The 25,732-nt window shown below is 39.2% G+C and overlaps 1 protein-coding gene across 1 annotated transcript in view; it reads right to left on the bottom strand.

The window, feature by feature from the left end:
* The window catches only part of DOCK11 (dedicator of cytokinesis 11), a 205,198-nt gene that overhangs the window by 113,338 nt on the left and 66,128 nt on the right, over positions 1-25,732 (bottom strand). Inside the window, exons 7-16 of the mRNA XM_011977202.1 lie at positions 24,477-24,611; positions 19,846-20,023; positions 19,375-19,454; positions 17,896-17,979; positions 13,634-13,774; positions 12,077-12,289; positions 7,390-7,512; positions 5,845-5,927; positions 1,454-1,576; positions 1,193-1,269 (exon numbers count right to left, since the gene is read on the bottom strand). Coding sequence (XP_011832592.1) covers positions 1,193-1,269; positions 1,454-1,576; positions 5,845-5,927; positions 7,390-7,512; positions 12,077-12,289; positions 13,634-13,774; positions 17,896-17,979; positions 19,375-19,454; positions 19,846-20,023; positions 24,477-24,611 — 1,237 coding nt within the window. The remainder of the gene's footprint in view (positions 1-1,192; positions 1,270-1,453; positions 1,577-5,844; positions 5,928-7,389; positions 7,513-12,076; positions 12,290-13,633; positions 13,775-17,895; positions 17,980-19,374; positions 19,455-19,845; positions 20,024-24,476; positions 24,612-25,732) is intronic.

Raw genomic sequence — 25,732 nt, 5'->3', positions numbered from 1 at the left:
GTGCTGGGATTACAGGCGTGAGCCACTGCGCCCAGCCTGGGTAGTATCTTTATAGCAGTGTGAAAAACGGACTAATACAACTTGTTTTCTTGTATACTATCTGTCACTCCTTCTAGACTTTAAACTCCCTAAGTTTAAAGCACCTAGCTAGTAGTCAATAAATGTTTACTCAATAGTTATTCAGTGAATCAATGCATAAATATACTCTCAAAATTGGAATGCCCTACTTATGAACATCTATGGATATCTATTACCAAACTGTACTCCTCCTCATGACAGGTGATAACACCTGACCAAAACCTAGCCAGCATTAGGTAGCTTCACTCTAAACATTTTAATAGATTTGATGGATGAGCAAAAGCATATTGTTTAATTTGCCTTACTGGCATTGTTATTACTAAGATTGAGTATTTTTCCCATATTTACTAGCTACTTCATTTTATCTCTTGCAAATTGTGTTTTGTGTCTTCTATTTTTCTCCGGGGATCCTGGATTCTTGCCCTTAGACAGGAAAAGAAATCCTCCTTTTTCATCTCTTAGTTGATGACAGAAGTAAAAGTTACCCAAGGCAAAAGGCAACAGAACCTGACTGAGACACACTCACAACTTCATATATATGAAACAGCATCTGATAAAAATCAACTCAATTCACTTCCTAATCTGTAACTATTCATCATGCATACTGGGTTGAAAAGCATCCCCACCCCCACTCAAAATTCATATCCACCCGGAACCTCAGAATGTGACTTTATTTAGAAATGGGATATTTGTAGATGCAATTAGTTAAGATGAGGTCATACGAGATTAGATGGGCCTTAAATCCAATGACTGGTGTCCTTATAAGAAGGTCATGCGTCGACAGAGGAGCAGTTGGAGTGACGTGGCCACAAACCAACTGATGCCAAGGTTAGCTGGGAGTTATTGGAAGGTAGGAAGAGGCAAGGAATGGCTCTTCCCTAGAGCATTCAGAGAGAGTATGGCCCTGTGAACACCTTCATTTTGGACTTTTAGCCTCTGGAACTGTGAGAGAATAAATGTTTGTTGTCTTAAGCCACCCAATTTGTAATAACATTTTGTGTTATGGCAACCCTGGGAAACTCATATGCCATGTAAACCTCAAGAAAAATATTGAAAGGATAACAACCTGACAGTCAAACATTATGCTTAAGGTTTATTTGCAATACGTTCTTACTTGATAAATCCACAGGAACGCATTCTACTGTGATGTTTAGCTGCCCAGGTATAATCTGCAGTTTGGTCTTTTCTGGCCTGGGTATAAAATAATAATATTTTAGAGTTAAAATTATGATTACTGAATGCACTGGTTACCCCTCCATCCAAACTTACAATTTTAAGCATTCTGCTTTTCCCATATACGACTCACATTCATCATTTAAAAGAACTGAGGATTCATCTATTATATTTATTTATTGCAGAAACACCAAACACTTACTTCTTATATTCTGAGAGCAACTTGAGAATGTCTTCACTTGAAAGCTTGCTACTGTCTTGTTTATACAGAGGAGAAAATCTCCCATCCAGATCGAGAGAGCCTTGAGTATCTTTGAAAATGGGTCTAAAACAGCAACAGAAGCATTTTTAAAAAAAGATATTCCATGTTGATAAATTAAGATAAAATTAGCAATGGTCGGAATGTGAAATGGTGAAACCACTTTGGAAACGGTTTGGCGGTTTCTCGTTAAGTTAATCACCCATCACTCTACAATCCTGCAATTCCACTCCTAGGCATATTTCCACATGGTACATGAATGTTCTTAATTTGTGCAGCAGCAATTTAACAAAAATTTATATAAATACATGTTCACAGACGATTTATTTGCTATAGCTCCAAACTAGTAATAATCCAGATATTTATCAAAAAGTGAATGGGTAAGCAAACTGTTGTTGTATATTCACACAAGGAGATGCTGCTCGAAACGAACTACTGATTCACACAACAATATGGATGAATCTCAAGAACACTGAGTACAAGAAAGCAAACATCGGAGGACATGCTGCATTATTCCATTTATATGAAGGTGCAGAAGAGATAAAAAAGTCATCTGCAGTGAAAATCAGATCCGTGGTTGCCTGGGACAGGGATAAGATGGTTGAATAGACAAGGGACATGAGGAAATTTTCTGGGGTAATAGACATGTTCCATATCTGGTTGGGGTGATAGTTACATAACTGTATACATTCGTGAAAATTCATGAAGCTAGACATTTAAAATATGTAAATTTTATCAAAGGTGAAGTATATTTCCATAAAGTTCATAAAAAGCATAAGGATAAATTTATATGGGGCGATTACAATATAGAGCCACTTCTCTGTATCCATGGGCTCTGCATTTGTGGATTCAAAAAACCATGGATAAAATCATTTGGAAAAAAGAACTGTGTCTATACTGAACACAAATAGATTTTTCTTGTCATTATTCACTAAACAGTATAGTATAACAACTATTTATATAGCATTTACATTGCATTAGTAATCTACAGATGATTTGAAGTACATGGGAGGATGTGAGTAGGTTACATGCAGATACTACGTCATTTTATAGCAGAGACTTCAGCATTTGAAGATCTTGGTATCTGTGGGAGATCCTGGAACCAATGCCCCACGGATACTGAGGGATGACTATGTATGTATAGTTTCTCATATGAACTTGATTATTCCCTTCCCCTCCTCTTCTCCCATTTTTAAGCAACTGTTCTACTGCTAAAATGGAAAACAATATACACGCACCCAACACACTGGAAGCAACTATAGCCTGAAACATATTCCCCCCCGGCAGTACCTCTGAAGATGTGGTTATAGGCATTAATTAACCCCACTGTTCCTACTTCATATATATATATATATATACTTCATACATATATACTTTATACACACACACACATATATGAACACACACTTTAAGTTCTGGAATACACGTGCAGAACGTGCAGATTTGTTACCCAGGTATACACGTGCCATGCTGGTTTGCTGCACCCATCAACCCATCATCTACATTAGGTATTTCTCCTAATGTTATCCCTCCCCTAGCCCCCCACCCACCAACAGGCCCCAGTGTGTGATGTTCCCTTCCCCATGTCCATATGTTCTCATTGTTCAGTTCCCACCTATGAGTGAGAACATGCGGTGTTTGGTTTTCCGTTCTTGTGCTAGTTTGCTGAGAATGAAGGTTTCTAGCTTCATCCATGTCCCTGCACAGGACATGAACTCATCCTTTTTTATGGCTGCATAGTATTCCATGGTGTATATGTGCCACACTTTCTTTTTCCAGTTATCATTGATGGGCATCTGGTTTGGTCCCAAGTCTTTGCTATTATGAACAGTGCCACAATAAACATACATGTGCATGTGTCTTCAGAGTAGAATGATTTATAATCCTTTGGGTATATAACCAGTAATGGGATGGCTGGGTCAAATGGTGTTTCCGGTTCTAGATCCTTGAGGAATCGCCACACTGTCTTCCACAATGGTTGAACTAATTTACACTCCCACCAACAGTGTAAAAGCATTCCTATTTCTCCACATTCTCTCCAGCATTTGTTGTTTCCTGACTTTTTAATGATCACCATTCTAACTAACATGAGATGGTATCTCACTGTGGTTTTGATTTGCATTTCTCTAATGACCAGTGATGATGAGCTTTTTTTTCCTATGTTTGTTGGCCACATAAATGTCTTCTTTTGAGAAGTGTCTGTTCATATCCTTTGCTAAGCATACCTCCTTTATTTCTAGTAAACAGGGGTTTATCGTATATCTTTTAAACATCCAGCCCAGCCTTTTGAGTAAGTTTTTACTACTGCTGAGAACCAAAACAATTCAGGAGGAAAAAAATACCTTAATTCCTCATCAGAACTGGAAATCAAAGCTTCTAACTTTGAAGACTTCAAAATTATTTTTTCTACTGGTAAAACGGCATCAAGCAGCTACTGGTATGGCCCAAAGAGGGACCGTATGCCACAGTGGTCTAGAGATGACTGTGAAGGCAGGTGCCCTGGGTTCTGATCCATGTTCTGCCACATGCTGTGTGAACTTGGAAAATAATTTATATTTTTGTCTTTCTGCTTCACTTCTGGGCCTCAATTTCCTCATCTTCAAAGACAGGGATAACAGTACCCACCTTTTAAGACAATAGACATGGAGCACGTAGATAAGTGCCTTGAACAGAGTTAGCACTTGATAAATATATATATATATTTTTTCCCTGAGACGGAGTCTTGCTGTCGCCCAGGCTGAAGTACAGTGCTGTGATCTTGGCTCACTGCAACCTCCACCTCTCGAGTTCAAGCAAGTCTCCTGTCTCAGCCTCCCAAGTAGCTGGGATTACAGGCGCCTGCCACCACGCCCGGCTAATTTTTGTATTTTCAGTAGAGACAGGGTTTCACCATGTTGGCCAGGCTGGTCTTGAACTCCTGACCTTGTGATCCACCTGCCTCGGCCTCCCAAAGTGCTGGGATTACAGGTGTGAGCCACTGTGCCCGGCCAATAACTATTAACAATAATAATAGCAGCAGCAGCAATGGACTTTTCAGGCTGGAGCATTAAAAATATGCTGATATTTACAAGCCATACCTCACCTTCTATAATGCCTACATACACCAACCTCTGCTACTCTTTGCCATTCACCTATCCCTAGTTATCGTTGTTTTTTTACCAGTCTGCAACACAAGGACAATAGTGATCTTTCATCTACCATCATACAATACGTTTTGAGACCTTGTCCAAAATGAAATGATTATGAATAGTGACAAATAAAAGAGTTAATTAACTTAGAATCTCCTACCCTTATGCTACTCCCTAGTACCCACTGAACATAATTGATTGAATTATTCAGAACACGGTGCCCTTTCCACAGAAGCCCCGGTGAGCTGTACAGGCTGTACCACAAACAAGTCAGTGAACCTGTACTTGAAAAAGGGGGATAAACAAGAAACCTGTTTTAAGTCATCCCTGCATGCATTTACAAACTTTGGATAAAATAATGTAACCTACCATCAGGTATGAAATATAGTTAACACATGCTGGCAGAATTTGTCATCAGGAAGAAAATCTATTAATTACACACTCACATTTAATGACTTCATTATTTGCCTCTGAATTTTCAGTATGTTTTCCAGAAATATTCTACGATAGATTTTCAAAGCATAAACCCAACCAACACTGAAATAGGGGGCATACTGCACATAACCCTCTATAATTTCTGCTTTTATGGAAAAAAAAATTCCATTACTACCAAATAAACTCTGCTTTTAAATGCAGTAAAATTAAGTGGTGTCAGTCAGAACAGTAACCAAAGCCAAAGAAAACTTCCCTAAAGCAAGACATATGGAAAAAAAAAAAAAGAGAGAGGGTGTTTGATGCACAGCAAAGTTTAAGAGAAAGTATTCTTGGCTGGGCACAGTAGCTCAGGCCTGTAATCCCAGCACTTTGGGAGGCCGAGGCGGGTGGATCACCTGAGGTCAGGAGTTCGAGACCAGCCTGATTAATATGGTGAAACCCCGTCTCTACTAAAAATACAAAAATTAGTTGGGTATGGTGGTACATGCCTGTAATCCCAGCTACTTGGGAGGCTGAGGCAGGAGAATCGCTTGAACCTGGGAGGCGGAGGTTGTGGTGAGCCAAGATTGCACCATTACACTCCAGCCTGGGCAACAAGAGTGAAACTTGTTGTCTCAAAAACAACAACAAAAATAATAATTATTACATCCCAAGTGTCCCAAGATACAACTGGCCTGCCAGAAACACACTGTTGAATGCTGGTTAAGTATAACAGCCCTTAACTTCACATATGAACGTGAGTGAGTGGGTCAGGATTATATTTGTACAAACCTGGCAGCCCAAGCGAAGGGCATTCTGTATTGTCCAAGGCGGCTACACACTTGTTTAGCTGTCCTGTGCACCTTCTGTGCCGTCTAAGGTCAGAAACAAGAAGATAGGCTTGTATTTGTTCAAACTGCCATGGACCCACCCAGAATAATAATTTCCCCAACTTACCGTTATAAAACATCAAAAATCTCAGGGAGAAAAAAAAAAAAAAAAAAAAAAGCATAGAAATAGCCACAAGCAGAACACCATGCATCAGCCAGCCATTTTTCAAGTCCGAAGTATTTCATAAAGGCTTTGGATTTTCTCATTAACAGAGCTTCTGTCATTTCCAGCAGAAGACAGACAAAATAGATATAGGGCACACTTTGCACCAAAGACCTCTACTGGAAAAATGTTCACTGGTTTTAACATGTACTTTATTTCACATAGCAGGCAAATGCTCATCATTCTTGGGAGAAGTTTCTTATGGATACAGCTGCCCTTTCTACTCCCAAGATAAGGAGCAAGTCACCAGGAGTCAATGCAATTAGTCTAAGTGTGGGCAGGAGCTGCTGTTTGCACAGGCACGGAGAGATGACAAGGAGATAAACTGCCTATAGAGTCTAAACAGACCTCGAAATGCTGGCTGGATGCTTATCCCTAGGGATACAGAGTGCTGGAGGCTTTTATCTATATTGTTGAGACATTTTTCCTCCACAAATTAGTCCCATCACATCAGCAACTTCCACTTAATAAACAGTATTTGGGTACACAACGAAATGCCATGTACAACAGACTGATGTTTCATAAATACACAGTGGCTGGAGTGCTACTAATGAACTCAACCATGAACCTTTCCCTCCTGGGGTCTCAGTTTTCCCATTTATAAAAGGAGAGGATGAGATTAGAGCAGTGATTTCCAAACATTTGAATTTCACAATTTTCTAGAAATGTGGATGACAATATAGGGTTGCCAACTTTTAATATTGCCACTTAAGGACATTCAACAAAACAATTTTTTAAATCCCTGCCATTTAATATGCCAACATTTCATGAAAGGAAGATATGCATAACCTTTAAAAAGCAGGAAGGGCAAAGATCTCAGAATAAAGGGCAGCCCTCCGAATTAAACACATTTAGCTTCATGAAATGTTCACTGTCTTTCCTTTCCCGTTTCATCACAGGCAGGAGTAAATCTGGGTATGAACTGACATTTGGGAACTATAGGACTGGATCATCTTTAATCTCCCAGCTCTGACATTCATTCTAGGGCTTTATGTAGGGCTGTAAGGAAAAGAACGGTTACTGTCAAGGACATGGTGTCAATTAGCAGATGTTGCCTAAAAGCTTTTGGCTCTTATTTTGATAATCAAGCAGAAATCAGATTATCACATTAAAAGAACATCAATGACAATAGGAAAATATGCCATGTTCAAGTTTTAGCACACATACACAGTATACAATGTTTTCAGAATATATAGCATGCTCAAAGCAATGGCATTTAAAATATCAGTAAAAGGCAAATTTTACGTTAAGGTGAAATGTCGATCAACAATCTTTATAAATTACCTTTACTGGATCAGAATTTTTGATGTAGGGTTCTGCACAGTGTGTAATGTTTCCCTGCAGCACCTTTTCAATTCTTGCAACTAGAAAAATTTCAGGATGTGGATTCGTCACTGAGAAAATTCCCTGGGAAAAAAAGTACTTCCGTTAGACTTTCTTACGTAACCTTGTACATATGGTTGTTTATGGTTAATGATTTTTAGTAAAGAATGTTCATATTCAACAAAGGATCGTGTCCAGGACCCTAGAAATAGATAGAATCTCCTTTCACACAGTTTTCAAAGCTTCCAACGTTCTTTTCAAAATGGATTTTATATCTTGTCACCAACCTCACATCTGTTAGCCTCCGTAGTGCAGGTGTCACTGTTGCTGCTTTGCCTCTTTGGTTTGGTTGTGTATGCAAAGTGAGTTCTTCGACCTAATTTAATACAATGTACATTGTTTGGCTTAATTGATGTGTGTTAAAATAGTGTACATTTCTCAAGTGGAACTAGATATATGTTTTTAAATGCAGCTGCATGTAACTCAAGAGCAATTAATATTTAACTAATATTTATTTCCACTAAGAAGGAAACAGAAACTTTATTGCTCTAATATGGAAAAGCTAAATTATCCTCTAGAAGACACTCCTTTGTTGCAGTTCAAGAGCTCTTGTGCTTCCAATGCAAAGGTAGGAGACAGAGAATCCAAAACCCATTTTGTCCCCATACACTTTATTTAAACGTACTAATGCAGATGCAACCAAAGTTACATTTTTCTTTGAATGCATGTGGAACAGGAACACCTCCTGTCCAGCTTGACTCCTTCCAAACATAATATCCTCTACATAGCATGTTAGTTGGTTATGCCTGTTGTTTAAAGGGGCATCACTAATGAATTCAAGCGAAAAAATCTATCACTGAGTCTCTACTAAAATTTCGTTTTTTCCTTGGTATATTACCAACTTTGTTAATATAGTGATTTCCAGCTTCCAATGCATTTCAGACACATTATCTCCTTTGTACCAGACAGAACCCTCGAAGCTAGACAGGGCAGAATAGAAAATTGAGTGTAAAAGGCTAATAATTCCCCTCAAGTCAAACAGCTTAGAAGGGTCCCAAGTAATGGCTGACTCAGCTTTGAATTCCCAAGCAGCAAGCACGGAACAAAGTGGTTCAAATTTGCTTGAGAAAATGAACAAAGTGGTTCAAAATTGCTTGTCAAATTTCTTGGGTTCTGGCTCCAACATTTATGGGTTTAAGCAAGTCACATTCTAAGTCCCAGGTTTCTCATCTGTGAAATAGCATGATAGTAGTGACTTCATACATCTCTTGTATGGCTTAAATGAAGTAATGCACATCAGGTACCTTGTTATTACCCAGGTGGCCCACCAAAAGCATCCCAAGGTCACAGAACCTGGCTTCTAGTACTGCTGGGAACATGCTGTTTGAGCTGTGAGGCTGACCGCGCTGGCAGACTGCCCGAGCTTTCCCTGCAGAAGGTATGCTGAGCAGTACGCCTTGAGTGCGGTGTTACGCTCACTGCCACATAACCATGCTAGATGGTTTTCATGCTTTATCTCATTCAGTCTTCATAAAAACCTTGAAATGTAGGCACTACTATATACACATTCTATAGATTAAGAAATGGAGGCTCAGAAAGGTTTGTGCAGTGAGTAAGTGGGTGAAGAAGACTGCAGTCCTGGCTTCCAGATTATACAGCCCATGCTATATTCTCTCTCAGCCCTGAGGTCCATACACCCAACATCTCATATGATGAGGCCAGATTAGAACAGTAATACTGCTGGGTATGGTGGTTCATGCCTGTAATCTCAGCACTTTGAGAGGCTGAGGCAGGAGGACTGCTTGAGCCCAGGAGTTTGAGAACAGTAATACTGATTATTGCTATAGCTAACATTTACTGAGCACCTATTGTTTCCCATTCCCAGTACTCTAGGCATTTCCTACTGATGCCAGCAATGAGTACTATAATTTTAAAGTAGTTGATAATTGATAAAAGCTTGCTGTTTTCCCTTGCTTGAGATCACTGTTACTGCTACTACTCCTAGCTACTACGTTGCACTGACCAAACCCAGTGTGCCCATCACAGTGCTAAGTGTTTTCTTAGAACCATGCACCCTGTTTGTGCCTCCCCACAGCCCTTGGACACAGGTATGGTCACCACTTCCACTTGTAGATGAGGATGCTGAGGCACAGAGATGTCCATTTTCTAACTGACCAGGGATTCCAATGATGGGGGACACTCTTTGGGATTGTTTTACCTTTTGTCCCATCAGCTTCTGGTCCTCTCCCTGTCCCCAGAATGCAAAAGGTGGCCAGAGAGAGCCCAGAAATCCCACATGGGCTGGAGGTCTGGCCGTTTAGGACAAGGTCTATGGCCCAGTCCTTGTTTCCCACCAAGGAGCATGAATATGCCTCCCCACCCCAGGGCGATTCTTATCCACTTTGCTGGCCCCTCCAGCTAGAGAATGGGCCAGGTCCTCTACCCCAGCCACCAGCACTTACAAAGCTCCCAGGGTGTAGCAGGGCGTGTGCTATGTGTTCTATATTTCAGCACTTAATTACATTCATCTACTATTCTTGATCAAATTATTTCAAACAGACCTAAATTCAAATCCTACTGTCACCACTACTAGCTGTGTAATGGTGAGCAGCTTACTTAACCTCCCTGAGCTTCAGTTTCCCCATCTGTCAAACAGTAGTGATTATATCATTTCATAAACTATTATGATTACACGAGACACTGATGGAATAATGTTGGCACACAGGAGATCTTTTTCAAATGTTGATTTTCTTCCTGTCCCAAATTACAAACTGGATGACATCTGAAATCATAATTTAAACTTCCTGCATTGAACATACAGCTGAGTGGTACACACTGAAGTAATATGGGAAATACACATTGGCTTGAAATGACTTATTTGATATTGTGCAGGAAATTTTAAGCATAAAATTCAATAGCAGGTTCTCAAATATTTACAACACTTTACTTGCTCAATCCCTTTCAGAAGCATCCACCATCATTGTGGAATGTTCACAGAGGTGACAACTACAGTCTCAGTAACAAGCTAACGGGCTATCAGGGAATAAGGGACAACTTGAGGACAAGCCACCAGAAATCCACAGCCCCAAAAAGACAGTGACAGTCCATGTAAAGAAGTCTTCCCCAATGTTTGATCATCTATATAAATCAGCATAATCTTTGACCCTAAAAATCCCAATGCTTGGAATTTATTCTAAGAAGATAATTCAACAAGTGAGCTAAGATGTGTGCACAAGAGATTCAATGCAGCATTATTTCTGACAGCAAATAATTAGAAATGTCTTAAGTAGCTAAATCAATGAAATGTCATGTTAGCCTTTAATATAAACATGACTGATCTATAGATATTGATGTAGGATGATAAACATATTAAAAGAATACAGTAGGTATAAAACAGCATGAATATAATTTTATAAGCATATACATAATGTGTATGTATTTCTATATACACAACAGAGATGTCTGAAAAGATGTTTACCAAAATGTTAATAGGTATTGTCTTTTGGTGGCGAATTTTACTTTCTTTTTTACGCTTCTTATATTATTTGAATTTTCTACATAAGAATGTACTTATTATAATCAGGAAAAAAAAGAATGGTATTTTTATTTAGGAAAAAATCAATCTCCTTACAACATGAACAGTTTTGTTCATATGCCTCTTTCTCCTTTTAATTCTATGCCATGCTCTCATTTCCTTTTAGCTGCAAAAGTCTAGCGAGCAGATGATCAATCCACTCCGCTAACTTCTTATGGCCTCCAGTCTGGTCAGAGGTCAGAATTCCAAGGAACAGTTAAGCTCTTTCTGAAAGGGAATCTTTGCTCCAGATAAAACAGAAGAGTATAGCATTACAGCTATGACACAAGCAGTTCCCACTCATTGCTTTTCAAGTAAAACTCCTTGTATAAAGAGACCATACGCTCCATTCAAATGACCTACTCATATTCAGAATGGACATGAAAATTAGGGGTGGGAGAGTTAATTTAGGGTCAATTTTTCTTAAAAACCAAAACTTTCAAGCACTTATTGCCTTGCTCAGAAGTATACACATGAGTACGGGTGCAGGTGTGTTTATGTGTGTTTGTATCAGCTTTCTTTTTGAGACGGAGTCTTGCTCTGTCACCCAGGCTGGAGTGCAGTGTGGCGTGATCTCGGCTCACTGCAACCTCCACCTCCTGGGTTCAAGCGATTCTCCTGCCTCAGCCTCAAGAGTAGCTGTTATTACAGGCGCACACCACCACGCCCGGCTAATTTTTTTTGTACCTTCAGTAGAGATTGGGTTTCACCATGTTGGCCAGGCTGGTCTCAAACTCTTGACCTCAAGTGATCCGCCCACCTCAGCCTCCCATAGTGCCGGGATTACAAGTGTGAGCCACTGCGCCTGGCCTGTATCAGCTTTCTATCTCGCAAAATAATTCCCTTGTATCTCACATCATGGTCCCATTAAAAATGTTCCTTTGATAACATGTTACTAGCATGTTCACTGGTTTCCATTTTTGCCCTCAAACTTCAGTCACCAGAAAAATATCTATCGAAAGACCTTATGAGAGAGAATGTCATGAAAACATTGGTCTGAAACTACGAAATAATGCGAGAATATTTCTGTTTCTTATTCTGAACATGCTGCTAAGACTAAAGGTCATTCATTACCTGCTGTATGTAGCGTAACTGAGATTCGGCAATTCCGTGAATGTAAGATTCGGGTGAAGAGCCCTTTGGGCTACCGTCACTGGCCAGTTGGGTTGAAGAGCCCCACAGCATTTCACGGACAGATGGGGGATTCAGGTCTATATGAAAGTCTGCTGAAATCTTACAATTGTTCTTTACATCAAATAAGGCAAGATTGATAAAAAAGGGCTCAACCTGGGAATAAAAACAGTTATATTTTAAAACTGAGACTTTAGTAGGGGCATGGTGGGGAGGCGCACAAGTGCAAAATAAGTTTTTTATTCCTCCAGTTTCTGTGACTACAATTCCTTTCTGAGTTCAAAACTTAGCTAAAATTATATTATGGCTTATCTGCACAGAACAAAGAGTATTCCAAAACAACAGACTTCATCAAATTTTAACTTCTGTCAGGTGTAGATAATTTCACAAGTTATAAAGTTTACAAAAAGAAATAGAAATCAAAAGCTACATTTAAATAACACGAAATGTTCTATGAATAAAATTTAATTCTTTACACGTTTACTGAAACTACCTAAAAAATAATGCCAATATTACAGTATAGAAATAAATATTCTCTTCTGTTATGTTCCAACTTACTTGACTATACATTTCATAAGAGCTAATAACAATCAACATCAAATTACTTGACAAAAGCTTTGCCCTATCAGCAATTTTGGAAGACATGATTCCTCTCTACAGATGGCATTTGAAAGATGGTCACAAAGAGAAATTTCATGCCAGATGGCATAAAGATTAACCCTTTACACACAGAAAAGTCTGCTGTACTTTTAAGCTATTTTGTAAGAGAATCTATCATCACTATTTTATTTTTAATAGACAAAACTAGAACCAAAAAATAAAGATGAACATAAAAAACAGTCTCTTGGAAGGTTTTACACTTACAGTTTCAAGGATTTTTAAGCAACTCAAATGATCCATGAGAGCCATCACTTAGAATTTTCTCTGTAGACCAAAATGAATCTAATGCTATAGAATAGTGACCGAGCCTAGCAGACTGCACAGCATCTGTATCCCAGCATGGTTATGGTGATCCTTACTTATTGCTACGAGCCAATTTCATAGAAGAAAACATATTATCTAGTAGAATTTACGCATTTGAGGATTTTGCAAGTTTGGGAGACATGCTCCTCTTGAACATCAAGAGCCTACTCTATTTGCTCTTCTGAGTAGGTAAGATTTTCACGAATCCTCAAAATGAGAACATAGTCATATTTTGGCAAAAGAAAGAGATGTATAAAATTCTTGCATGTCAAATTTATCATAATATGTGGCACTGGCATTTTCACATAGTCAATTATTAATAGTTCTCAGTCATACAAAGATGTTTCTTCATTTTTTATTGTAATAAGATTTCTTTTTTATATATATAAAACTTTCATTTTAGGTTCAGGGGTACATGTGCAGGTTTGTTATATAGGTAAATTGCATGTCACGGAGGTTTGGTTTACAAATTATTTTGAGAAAGACATTTCTTTAATGCACTGATGCAAGGAGGGTAGAAGGCAAAGTCATACATACATTTGTGGGTGGTCCTTTTGCATTGTCTCCAATTTGGCCCAAGATATTGAAAGTTAAATCATGGCAATTTACCAGGAAACGTTTGTTGCACTTTTCTTCAAATGGCTTTATATCAGGTTCAATTCCTGAAAAGTCCAACCTCTATAAAAGAGATAGTATGAATCATTTTCAAAAAAAGATAGGATTCATATTAACATAGATTTACATCAATATACCAAAAATGGCAAAAATCCAACAGTTCTCTGTCCATTCTTCATTTGAACCCTTTTTATGTTTTCATGTAACAAGCCTTTGTCGACTTTTTACACTAAGGTTAAACAGTGATGGAGAAATCCTAGAGGGAGATGATGAAACTCGGATCTAAAGGCAATGGAAAAGTCACATGTCTGTACTACGGCCTACAAAGTCCTACATGGCATGATTCCCTGTCTCTTCACACCGCTCTGACCTCATCTCCTACCACGCTTGCCCTCTTCCCTCTTCAAGCCACACTGGCCTCCTTGGTTATTTTGCCAGCACACCAAAGACACTCCCACGCCAGGGCTTTTGCACTTGCTACTCTGTCAGGAACCCTCTTCCCTCAGATAGCTGCATGGCTTGCTCCCTCACTTCCAAGTCTCTGATCAATCGACTCTTCTGCAGGGAGACCTTTCCTAACTCCCTATAGAAAACTGCACACTCCCTGACCGTCTATACTCCCTTTCTCTATCTTTCTAATATTACTTTTCCTATGTGTTTATTCTCTGTGTTCCACACACAATATATGTTCCAGGACAGTCGAAATTTGGTTTCCTTTATGAGCTGTGCAGGAGGCAAAATTGACAAGAATGGGTATAAGAAGCATCAAAACTAACATGGTAGACCAAGGAGGGAAGATCGCTTGAGCCCAGGAGTTCGAGACCAGCCTAGGCAAGACAGTGAGACCCTTGCCTCTACAAAAAAATAAAAACTGGCCAGGCACGGTGGTGCAGGTCTGTAGTCCCGGTTATTCGGGAGGCTGAGGTGGGACAATGGCTTGAGCCCAGGAGTTCAAGACTACAGTGAGCTATGATGGTGCCACTGCACTCCGACCTGGGTGACAGAGTCAGACCCTGTCTCAGAAAAAAAAAAAAAAAAAAAAAGATTAACACAGGGATCTCTAATTTGGGAGATTCAATACATAGTGATGTTATGAACTTAGTCGTGAAATACAAATGAATGGCAGATTTGGGGGTACAGTGAGTAGAAATAGTGAGTTCAGTATGGAATGTGTTGTGTTCGAGGTGACGGTAGCAGGTAGTTGGAAAAATGGGAGAGGCCTGACTTAGAGATGTGGATGTGGGAGTCAGCAGCATTTAGGTTGAGAGGCACAAAAGGCTGGAACCCCATGGACTACCTATGTTTAATATGAACAGAGTAAGAGGCATCTGCTTAGGAAACTGAGCAACACTGAACTCAGCTAACAGAGCTGGGCAATGGACCTGGGCTGCCACAGCAATCAATTTTTAAAAATTATTGGTATTTTGAAATAAAAACAAGTTTAAGGAGAAGATATGGGGTTTGTAAAGGAATTCCTTTCAGCAGGGGAGGAATCTGTCTCTCAAAGAAAAAGACTGCTCAGGCAATCTAAGTTCATCTGTTCATGCTGAATGTCTTAACAGACTTCTATTCTATTCACAAAGGGGCAGGAAAGTGTGGATTGTGGGGTCAATTTCCTATACTTCCATTAAGGCCGTAGACATTGTAGGCAGAAAATGATTGGATGGATCTGAGCAGAATGACACTGTCAGTATGGAAAACTCAAGACAAGACACACAAAAATTTTTCTCAATTACCTAAGTAAATCAAGCCAAAACAGGTATTATGCCTGAAGAATACTGGATAATTATAGCTGTTCTAACCTACCCGGTATGACTGAAACCTCCTTAAAAGGACCCAATGCGTAAGATTTGTGCCTGAAAGCATGACATCTTCCCCTTTGAATCTATTTATCTACAAAAGGAATGTGAATGTGTGGGACTAGACAGCTCCCTCTTGAACATATATCTATCTGTGGAGGCAAGTCATTGCCATGGAAATCAAGTTTAATTTCCACCCATTTATCTGCTCTCCTTTCTGTCTTACTCAGACAGTAGAATGGAAAGAGAAACTGGACCAAACCACTCCAGCCTTCAAATCCTTTCCATTCTAAGGCCTGTGAGTACAAATGTTGGGACATATGGCCTTCTTCAGCTCAAAGTTTGAGCCATCCCCTTTAGTCAGCCAGTGTTTCTTTATTCTCTAAGGTCATGTCTCTAAACAATGAACTATGGCCAAAAGAAAAGGTGAAATTACGGGATGGCGCCTCACCTAGAAAAGGTACTTGATAGATAACAACATAGGTTTCTCTGAGGTGAGACTGCCTTCCGTAACCAACATTACATTCAATTTCTTCTCCTTAAAGCTTCATCACAACTGTGAATTTCTCCCTTACCATAGCTCACTGATAAACAACTCAGACATAAAACCAGTTCAGTTTTATTACCACAAAAATGCTACACCACAAATTTGTAAAGATACTGGACTTAGTTTCAACCACAGTCAATTGGCTCCTTTGTATACAATGAAACAGCCTGACATGTCCAACTAGAGCCCAATCATGGGTGGGAGGATCAAAGACTCAGACATGCTTGGAACAAGTAAATTTCTGAATGAATATCTTAGAACAAACATCCCTGAGGCCCATTATACTATTACTTTTTTACAAAAAAAAAAAAAAAATCACATAACTTGCACTAAAGCAATATTTAACTCCGTGGGGGGAAAAAGGGAAATGAAATTATTTTTTAAAATCTATTTTCTCCAAATAATTCCATTTTCTTGTATGATATTTTCATTAAGGAAAAATGTTTACATTACTTATAGCCTATATACTTTTTCCATTTTAAACTAAATTTTTAATTAGAAAATCATACGAAGCAAAAAAACAACAACGGCTGGTCCAAAGGTAGTAAGTTATCTCAATTGATTGTTCAGTCAATAACATATTGAACTTTTTGTTCTACTCTTTCTCCCCTTGTCACTACTATACTTGACTACATTTTAAAAAAAAGAAAAAGAGGCCAGGCACAGTGGCTCACGCCTGCAATCCCAGCACTTTGAGAGGCCGAGGCGGGCAGATCATCTGAGGTCGGGAGTTCAAAACCAGCCTGACCAACATGGAGAAACCCCATCTCTACTAAAAATACAAAATCAGCCGGGCATGGTGGCGCATGCCTGTAATCCCAGCTACTTGGGAGGCTGAGGCAGGAGAATCGCTTGGGGAGGCAGAGGTTGCAGTGAGCCAAGATTGTGCCACTGTACTCCAGCCTGGGCAACAAGAGCGAAACTCCGTCTCAAAAAAAAAAAAAAAGAAAAGAAAAGAAAAAGGAAAAACGACAACAACAAAATCAGACTTCCCCAAATTATTTCATATTTTCATGGAAGAAAAAACTGTAATGCACATTTTCCGATTTCAAACAAAATGAAAAATTTTCATTCGAAATCTCATGTAGGAAAAGGCAAAAGAAAGCCAAAAAATTTCATCTTCTTCAATTTCATTTTCTCAAAAAGTATTTTCCATTAGGAAAAATATTTGTAATACTTAAATACTGTAGACCTTTCCCACTTAAACAAATTAAAAACTTACTTAGAAAGTGCCATAGAATTAAATATTCACTGCGTGTATCTTAGTACAAAACACATCTAACTCTCATGAAAGAGGTTAAAATACACATCTGCATATAAACCTGCACCTTCCTGCACCACCCTCCATTTAAAGTATGATTAAGCCAGACATGAAAATTATCCTAGTTCTACAGGCCTACATCAAATGTGAAAAACAAATGTTTCATATGACTCATGTGTTCTTTATACTGGAGATATTTTCTGCCACTAGATCACAATTGTATTTCATGGGCTAAAAGAACACTGTAACCACCTTTAATAGCGCTTTAATTTATCTATTTTAAGGAGCAAGAGGAAGAGAAAAGAATACAAGAAACTGATAAATATGTGTGTGTGTGTGTGTGTGTGTGTGTGTGTGTGTGTGTATATAATTCAGCTCCAAATTATCTGCATATGTGACAGTCCCCTTGAGTGAAGAGTTAATTGTTAAGTTACCTGTTCAAAGTAAACAAGACAAATATAAAACAATCTGTATTCCCCACTGGTGCAAAAAACAGTGAGTTCAACATTTCAAAGATGTTGTTTATCTGAATAAGCAGTAATTCTAGAACTATTTAAAGAAACATTATCATTAATACCTGAACTTCTGAATCAAAAGAAAAGAGATTCTGTCTTCCATCTCCTCTACTGAGTTTGTTTAGTTGTTCAGTTTCTCTTCCATACTAAAAGTTTAAAAAATACGTATGTTACTTCATTTCCTTCAAAACAGTGTTAAACACTATTTAAATGTAGAGTTTATGTGAAACTATCAATCTGTCACAGCTTCAAAAATACACCATTCGTCCTGTAGTCAGTACAAAACAGGAATGCAAGAGACACTGGATGCAAAGGAGAAATAAACAAAAGAGAAATCACCATAGTTTTCATAGCCATGATGTTAGCTATAGAATATTATATGTAATTCTGATTCCATCACTTTGGGAAATACCTAACGAGCTGCACAATCCAGGATGACAAAGATTGAGAGGGAATGCAACTAAAATCTATAAAATCATTTTATAAAATCCTAGATAAGGCCAGGCACAGTGGTTCATGCCGGTAATCCCAGCACTTTGGGAGACCGAAGCGGGTGGATCACTTGAGGCCAGGAGTTCAAGACCAGCCTGGCCAACAAGGTGAAACCCTGTCTCTACTAAAAATACAAAGATTAGCTGGGCGTGGTGGCGGGCGCCTGTAATCCTAGCTACTCGGGAGGCTGAGGCAGGAGAATCACTTGAACCTGGGCAACAGAGGTTGCAGTGAGCTGATCGCACCACTGCACTCTAGCCTGGGCGACAGAGTAAGACTCTGTCTCAAAAAAAAAAAAAAAAAATCCTAGATTAGAGGATCATGAGTGTGTCCCTAAATTTTGAAAAATAGCTTTGAAGTTTATGAGGGGTAAATTTAAAACAGAAAAAAAAAAGTGCTTCCAAATTTGTATAACTAATTTGTCCAGGAAGATGAATAAAGTAAAAATATAAATAGGTTTGACAATTACTTAAATGAATAAATGGGACACAACCTACTAATCTACTATAATATAGAGTCTACAGAATATAATATCTTGGTGACATACTCAGAACAATCATCTCTACAACTTCAAAATTGGTTCATTTCAGACTTCAAACAGCAGCATAATCTTTGTCAGATTGTATCATTCATATACACATATATTTACATATAGAGAATATGATTTTCATGTGAGATTAACATATGTTGGTCATAGATTAAATATCATGTGCATGAGCTGCATCATTATCCTTCTGAAGAATATTTTATGAATGATATACAGTAATTAAATTGAATAAGAACTAGCAGATAAAATTAATGAAGTCACAAAAGCCTGGAAGTATTTCTTGGTGTCCGGAAAAAAATAAGATTTTTTCAAACTGTCAGTTGGTACTTACAAGTAAGTCTTCAGGAGTGCAACTTTTCTTTTACAATCTCTACCTGTTTCACCAATTTGCTGTGGTTTTTAACGTGGAAATGACATTGCCAAATGGAATCCAGCATTAAAACTTTAATAGCTAATCCTGCATTATCTCAGTTGAAGGCAAGTTGCCATATGAAAGATGTACCTTCATCAGTTCCGGATGCATGCTCCTTTCCAAACTTGCCATGATGTTCTCGGCTTTTCCTTGGCTGCTAGTTTCATCATCTGCAAATTCATTAAAAGCAGATGTTCTAAACCATACAGACCATTACTAATAACCTAAGAGGAGTATCCTAACTATCTCTCCCACCCATCCTCTCCTACTAGATTTATTGCAAAGAATTTCTATTATGAAAGCATAGGGAAAACTTTAATGGACTTTTGAAAACCTGCCATGAATTTTCTATCTGTTTTAGTCTGGTTATATTTCATGTGTCAGAGCCCATACAGCATCAACTATTTTTAAAAAGTCTATCAACCTCCACAGTCACTTATTAATGAAGAAGCAGGTCAACTTTTAAGATTAACAGTTCTCTATTCACCCTGCACAGAGGACATTTCCATGGAATAAAGACAAGGGCTTTACTTCAATAATAAATCACTTTAAAATTCTGACCTTGTGCTGTTTCTACCGTCTCCTTTTTCTCTTGAACTAAACTGTCGGTATTGATCTGAATAATCTTTTTCAAAGTTATCAACCATTCCTCCATTTCCTGCTCAGTTTCAGCAGCCAGATAATGGCTATACTTATCTAACATCTTGAGTTCAAAAGCATGACGGCGCATTTTGGGGCACTAGAAGGGGGAAAAAAAAGCATGTGTTCAGTTAGTTTAGTTGTCCTTTTACTATTAGATTTCATTAGTTTATATTTATTTTTATCTCAGCTTAGTATATATGTGCGTCAAGACTTTCATGAAATAACTGCTTCTTTCAGTAAGAAACAGACACTCTAAGACAACAAATGACTATGTTAAATATATTTTTTGTTCCCCTCAGGACTGAGCACAGTAGTATGACTATGCATAAAGTTGGCAGAAAACAATACTTGTTAAGTATTATCATTTAAGGCCTTTTGGCATCCTTCACATTTAGAAAATCAAAGTACCACCAAAAAAGTAAGCAAATATTTTACAATGTCCAGCCTGTTCAAACTTTTCCTTGAATAGTTAAGGATTTTCAAAGTCAGCACTTTAAAAAATTTAAATATGACCTGAAACAAATCTGATACTTAATTTATATCTCACCATAAAAGGCACTATAGATCCTAACCCATTTTACCACGCACAGTATCAACTGTATCACAGTAGTATAAAAGAAGACTACACAGTTTAGCAGCACAACAGCGCGACCATAGTTAACAATAATTTATTGTATATTTCAAAATAACTAGAAGAGTGGATTTGGAATGTTCCTAACACAATGAAATGACACACACTTGAGGTGATGGATAACCCAATTACTCTGATTCGATCATTTGCATATTGTATACTTGTATTGAACTATCACATGTACCCCCAAAATATGTAGAAATATTCCATATCCATAACAATGAAAAAGTAAAGATGGGGGCAGTGGCTCACACCTGTAGTCCTAGCACTTTGGGAGACTGAGGGAGGATTGCTTGAGCCCAGGAGTTTGAGACCAGCCTGAGCAAAGTGGTGAAACCTTATCTCTACAAAAAAGAAAAACTAGCCAGGCGTGATGGCACGTGGCTGTAGTCCCAGCTACTCGGGAGGCTGAGGTGGGAGGATCATCTAATCCTAGGAGTTCAAGGGTGCAGTGAGCCAAGATGACACTACTACACTCCAGCTGGGGCAATACAGTGAGATCCTGCCTCAAAAAAATAATTAAAAATTAAAAAGAGAAGGCCAAGCATGGTGGTTTATGCATGTAATCCCAGCACTTTGGAGGCTAAGGTGGATTCCTTGCAGCAAGGAGTTCAAGGCTGCAAGGCTGCAGTGAGATATGATCATGCCACTGCAACTCCAGACAAGGCAAGACTCTGTTTCAAAAAAAGAAAGAAAGAGAGAGGGAGAGACAGAGAGAAAGAAGAAGCAGCGGAAGGGGAAGTGAAAGGGGAAGAAGAAGAAGAAGAAGACGAGGAAGAGGAGGAGGAGGAGGAAGGGCTTGGTAAAAAAAAAAGAAAGAAAAAGTAAGACCATACAACCATAGTTGGTTCACATTAAATTGTGACTCTGCGTAAAATACATGGAAGTAACCTGTGCTGAATACCACCACACAAGGAAAATAAGTCTCTTCCTTTTCTCAAACACGCTGATACGTTCTTTTACTTTACCACCTTCTCTGTCACGACAAAAGAAATGACATACTACCCTTTTCAAATCCCACCGCATTAATTTCAAGAAATGCTCATGAATCAATAATTTTCCACTGCATGGTCATTATTCAAGAAAGTTCCTCCTTCTAATCTTCGGAGTCTAGGAAAGGATGAAATTAAACTGCTGTTTCAAGTCATAAAGATTTATACATTTGAAAATATTTGGGAGGCGGTATCATAAATAGATGAGGGGGGCTGAGCATGGTGGCTCACACCTGTAATCCCAGCACTTTGGGTGGCTGAGGTGAGCGGATCACTTGAAGTCAGGAGTTCGAGACCAGCCTGGCCAACATGGAGAAAGCCCATCTCTGACAGAGACAGGAGACAGCCACGGGTTCCCGGTGAAACCTTCAATCTGTGAGGTGGGAAACCTGCTAGCAGGACTCTCTCACTTTGGTGAGAGTTATTTTTCCTTTTCACCCAGTAAATTCCACTTCTCACCCTTCTATGTGTCCATAAGCCTAATCTTTCCTGGTTATGTGACAAGAACCGGTTTCAACTGAACTAAGGAGAAAGTTATACAACATCTCTACCAAAAATACAAAAATTAGCCAGGCATGGTGGCGAGTGCCTCTAATCCCACCTACTCTAGGCAGGAGAATCGCCTGAACCCAGGAGGTGGAGGTTACACCAAGCTGAGATTGAGCCACTGCACTCCAGCCTAGGCAACACAGTGATACTCTGTCTCGAAAAAAAAAAAAAAAAAAGAAAAAAATTTTCCAAATGATAATAAAAATAAATAGATGAGGGAAGCACTGCAAAGAAAGGTCAATCCAGAAATTGTGTGTGCCTTGTTCTTCCAGTAAGATATGAAAGGTCTTCTTTATATATATGAATTCATATATATGAATAGATAATATATAATCATACATATAAGCACATTTTATTCACATAGATCTTTGTACTTTTTAAAAAGTGTTTTCTCATTTATTAGAATTTTTTAACTTATCCTTTTAGAGATGAGATCTCACTGTGCTACCCAGGCTGGAGTGCGGCGGCTATTCCACAGGCATGATCATATCTCACTGCAGTGTCAAACTCCTGGGCCCAAGCAATCCTCCTGCCACAGGCTCCTGAGTAGCTGGCACTACAGGCACACAGCATCATGCCCTAAAGGTATTTTCTCATTTGATCCTCACAACAATCTTGTTTGATGGAGTATATAGATATTACTAATCCCACTTCACAGTTCTGAAGATGAAGATATAGGTAAACTGAGAGTGCTGAACTAACATCGCTTTCCTCCTAATCAGCCCATCCTTCTAGTCCACCACACCACCCTGGCTCTGTAATAATGACTTCTGTTTCACAGTCAATTGACTTCCCATTCAGATTCTCTCTCTGCCCTCTACTTCCCACCCTGTTTTTGTCTGTGTCCCCTCAGTAATTCATATCAACAAACATTCATTAAGTCCCTACTGTGCACAGAACCCTGGTAATTATTATAGAAGAAACAGAAATGAGTAAGAGATGGTCCCTGTAATCCCAAAAGGAATGTGTAGAATAAACCAAAATTAGAATGTGACTCAGTTGTATGACAGAAGGAAAAGCAAAATGGTTAGCACAGGAGAGGTGGAGCTTAATTCTACTTGGTAGTCATGAGGGTAAGGAAGGAAACACAAAACTTTTCATGGCAGAAGTAGTCTTTAAGCTGAGTCATAAAAGATAAGGTTCAAATAGGAATAGAAGGAGAAATTACATGTAGCAAGAAGAGGGAAAAAATGTAAGGCAAGCCATATATGTGTGAAACGCCTTAGAATGCTTAGCCTGGTGTGACCAGAGCACAGAATACACAAGGGAGTTCAGGAGGGATAAGGCTAGAAAGTACAGTGAGGCCAAATCACTATGGGCCTTCAATGTCATGGCAAAAGCTTTAGAGTTGACTCTGTAAGACAATAAATCAAGAGCCAAAAGATTTGGAGAAGGCAAATGATTGACCCAATCTATATCTTAGGAAGTTGAACTGGAGCAAGACAAGAAATCAGGAGGCATAAAAGCGCAACTTTAGGCCAGTGATGATAAAAGGGAGAACCGGAGAAAGGGCAATGAAAATAGGAGGTAAGAGGTTAAGAGGCACTTTAGAGCCAGACTCAAAGAAACCTGATAAACATTTAAATATTGGCACTGAGCAAGAACAGGGCACTGAAAAGGATTCTGAGCTTTCTAGTGTGGATGTTTCGGAGGATGGAGATGCCATCAATCAAGATAGAAAAATGCCGAGGTTCATTTTCTTTCTCTTTTTTTTTTTTTTTTTGTGAGGGTCTCACTCCATCACCCAGGCTGAAGTGTAGTGGCACCATCTTGGCTCACTGCAACCTCCACCTCCCGGGTTCAAGCGATTCTCCCAGCCTCCCATGTAGCTGGGATTACAGGCGCGTGCCACCACACCCGGCTAAGTTTTGTATTTTTAGTAGAGATGGGGTTTCGCCATGTTGCCTAGGCTGGTCTCGAACTCCTGACCTCAAGTGATCTGCCCGCCTCAGTCTCACAAAGTGCAGGGATTATACGCATGAGCCACTGCACCCAGTCACTTTTTCTTTTTTTCTCTTTTCTTTTTTGTAGACAGGGTCTTGCTCTGTCACCCAGGCTGGAGTGCAGTGATGCAATCACAGCTCACTGCAGCCTCAACTTCCTAGACTCAAGTGATCCTCCCACCTCAGCCTCCAGAGTAGCTGGGACCACAGGAATATGCCATCATGTCTGGGTAATTTTTTGTATTTTTTTGCAGAGACGGGGTCTCTTTGTTGCCCAGGCTGATGAACTCCTAGGTTCAAGTGATCCTCCTGCCTCAGCCTCTCAAAGTGCTGGGATTACAGGCATGAGCCACCATACCCAGCCATCTGGGGTTCTTAATATTGTTTATCAGTCACCCTCTTAGAAAAAGAGAAGGATTACCTCGATGGCCTTACCTGAACAACATCAATGCAGGCGTCCAAGTAGATGCAACCTTTCGATTCTTTTGAATTTTTCTCATCTTTATAGGAATTGAGAATATATGAACCATCAGGAAGTTGGGTCAAGTAAAAATATCGTCTCTTGAATACCTACGTGGGGAAAACCCAGCAATGATACATTTGTTACATATACATTGCATTTGAATAGTTTCTCTGAACTAAAAACCTCAAAGGTTTGCCAGGCATTGTGCCTGGACAATCTTCAGACAACCCTGACAAGATGTTAGGAATTATCATTATCTTCATTTTTTTAAGATAGTGAATGAAAGTCACAGGATTTACCCTCAGTTAATCAAATACCTAGAGAACAGTAATTAAGATTTAACACTTTGAAATGTATAAAGCATTTTGATATCTGAATCTCCTGACCCTTTCACTATAGCATTCTTTTCCCATTTAATTGCAAACCATGATTAGATCATTTTAATTTGGTTTCTAGGACCATGAATTCAAGAATAAATATAAAAAGCATACATATACACATATATATACATATATATTATATATACACCACATTACATGTTTCCATCTCACCTACACTTCCTACTGCACTCATCTACACTGTACCAATGTCCTTGCTTCTGAAAGTCCAGTTTACAGGGCACTCACAAGAAGCACAGACTCATTAGTTGCCTACCAGTTGCTGAGCGCCCCAAGTGCTGACATTTAAATCAACAGTCCTAATGGAACTATGCCGTTTGTTTGGAGTTAGGGATTCACAAGAGTTAAGGAGAAGCCTGTTGCTACAACTCACAGCAAAGCCCACAGGAACGGGAAAAGGTTGGGGACTGCCTGATGAGTTCATGCCGTCCCTCTATTCTCCCCTAAAAACAGACTTTGAGAGCCTGATAAAAGAGGTGAGAAAAGGGATTAGGAGCTCTCTGATGAATTGATGCTTCTTTCAGTAAGTCACAAACTGCAGGCTATGTCAAGCAATTGTCACAGTGAAAGGCAGAGCTTATTCAAGTTGCAATTTCCCAGGATGATAGATCTGAAATCACTTCAGGGTGGGATGGGGAGAGCAGCTAGGAAATAGACTCCTGGTGATTACTGAAGAAATGCATTCCTATGCATCTTGTCTTATTTGAAGAACCTGGCTTTAAAATTTAAGCTTGTCGGCCGGGCGCGGTGGCTCACGCCTGTAATCCCAGCACTTTGGGAGGCCGAGACGGGCAGATCACGAGGTCAGGAGATCGAGACCATCCTGGCTA

This window comes from Mandrillus leucophaeus, unplaced genomic scaffold (assembly GCF_000951045.1).
Source record: "Mandrillus leucophaeus isolate KB7577 unplaced genomic scaffold, Mleu.le_1.0 Scaffold174, whole genome shotgun sequence".
Lineage (NCBI taxonomy): Eukaryota > Metazoa > Chordata > Mammalia > Primates > Cercopithecidae > Mandrillus > Mandrillus leucophaeus.
The sequence above is the reverse complement of the archived record's forward strand: the minus strand, read 5'-3'. Positions and strand labels throughout refer to the sequence as shown.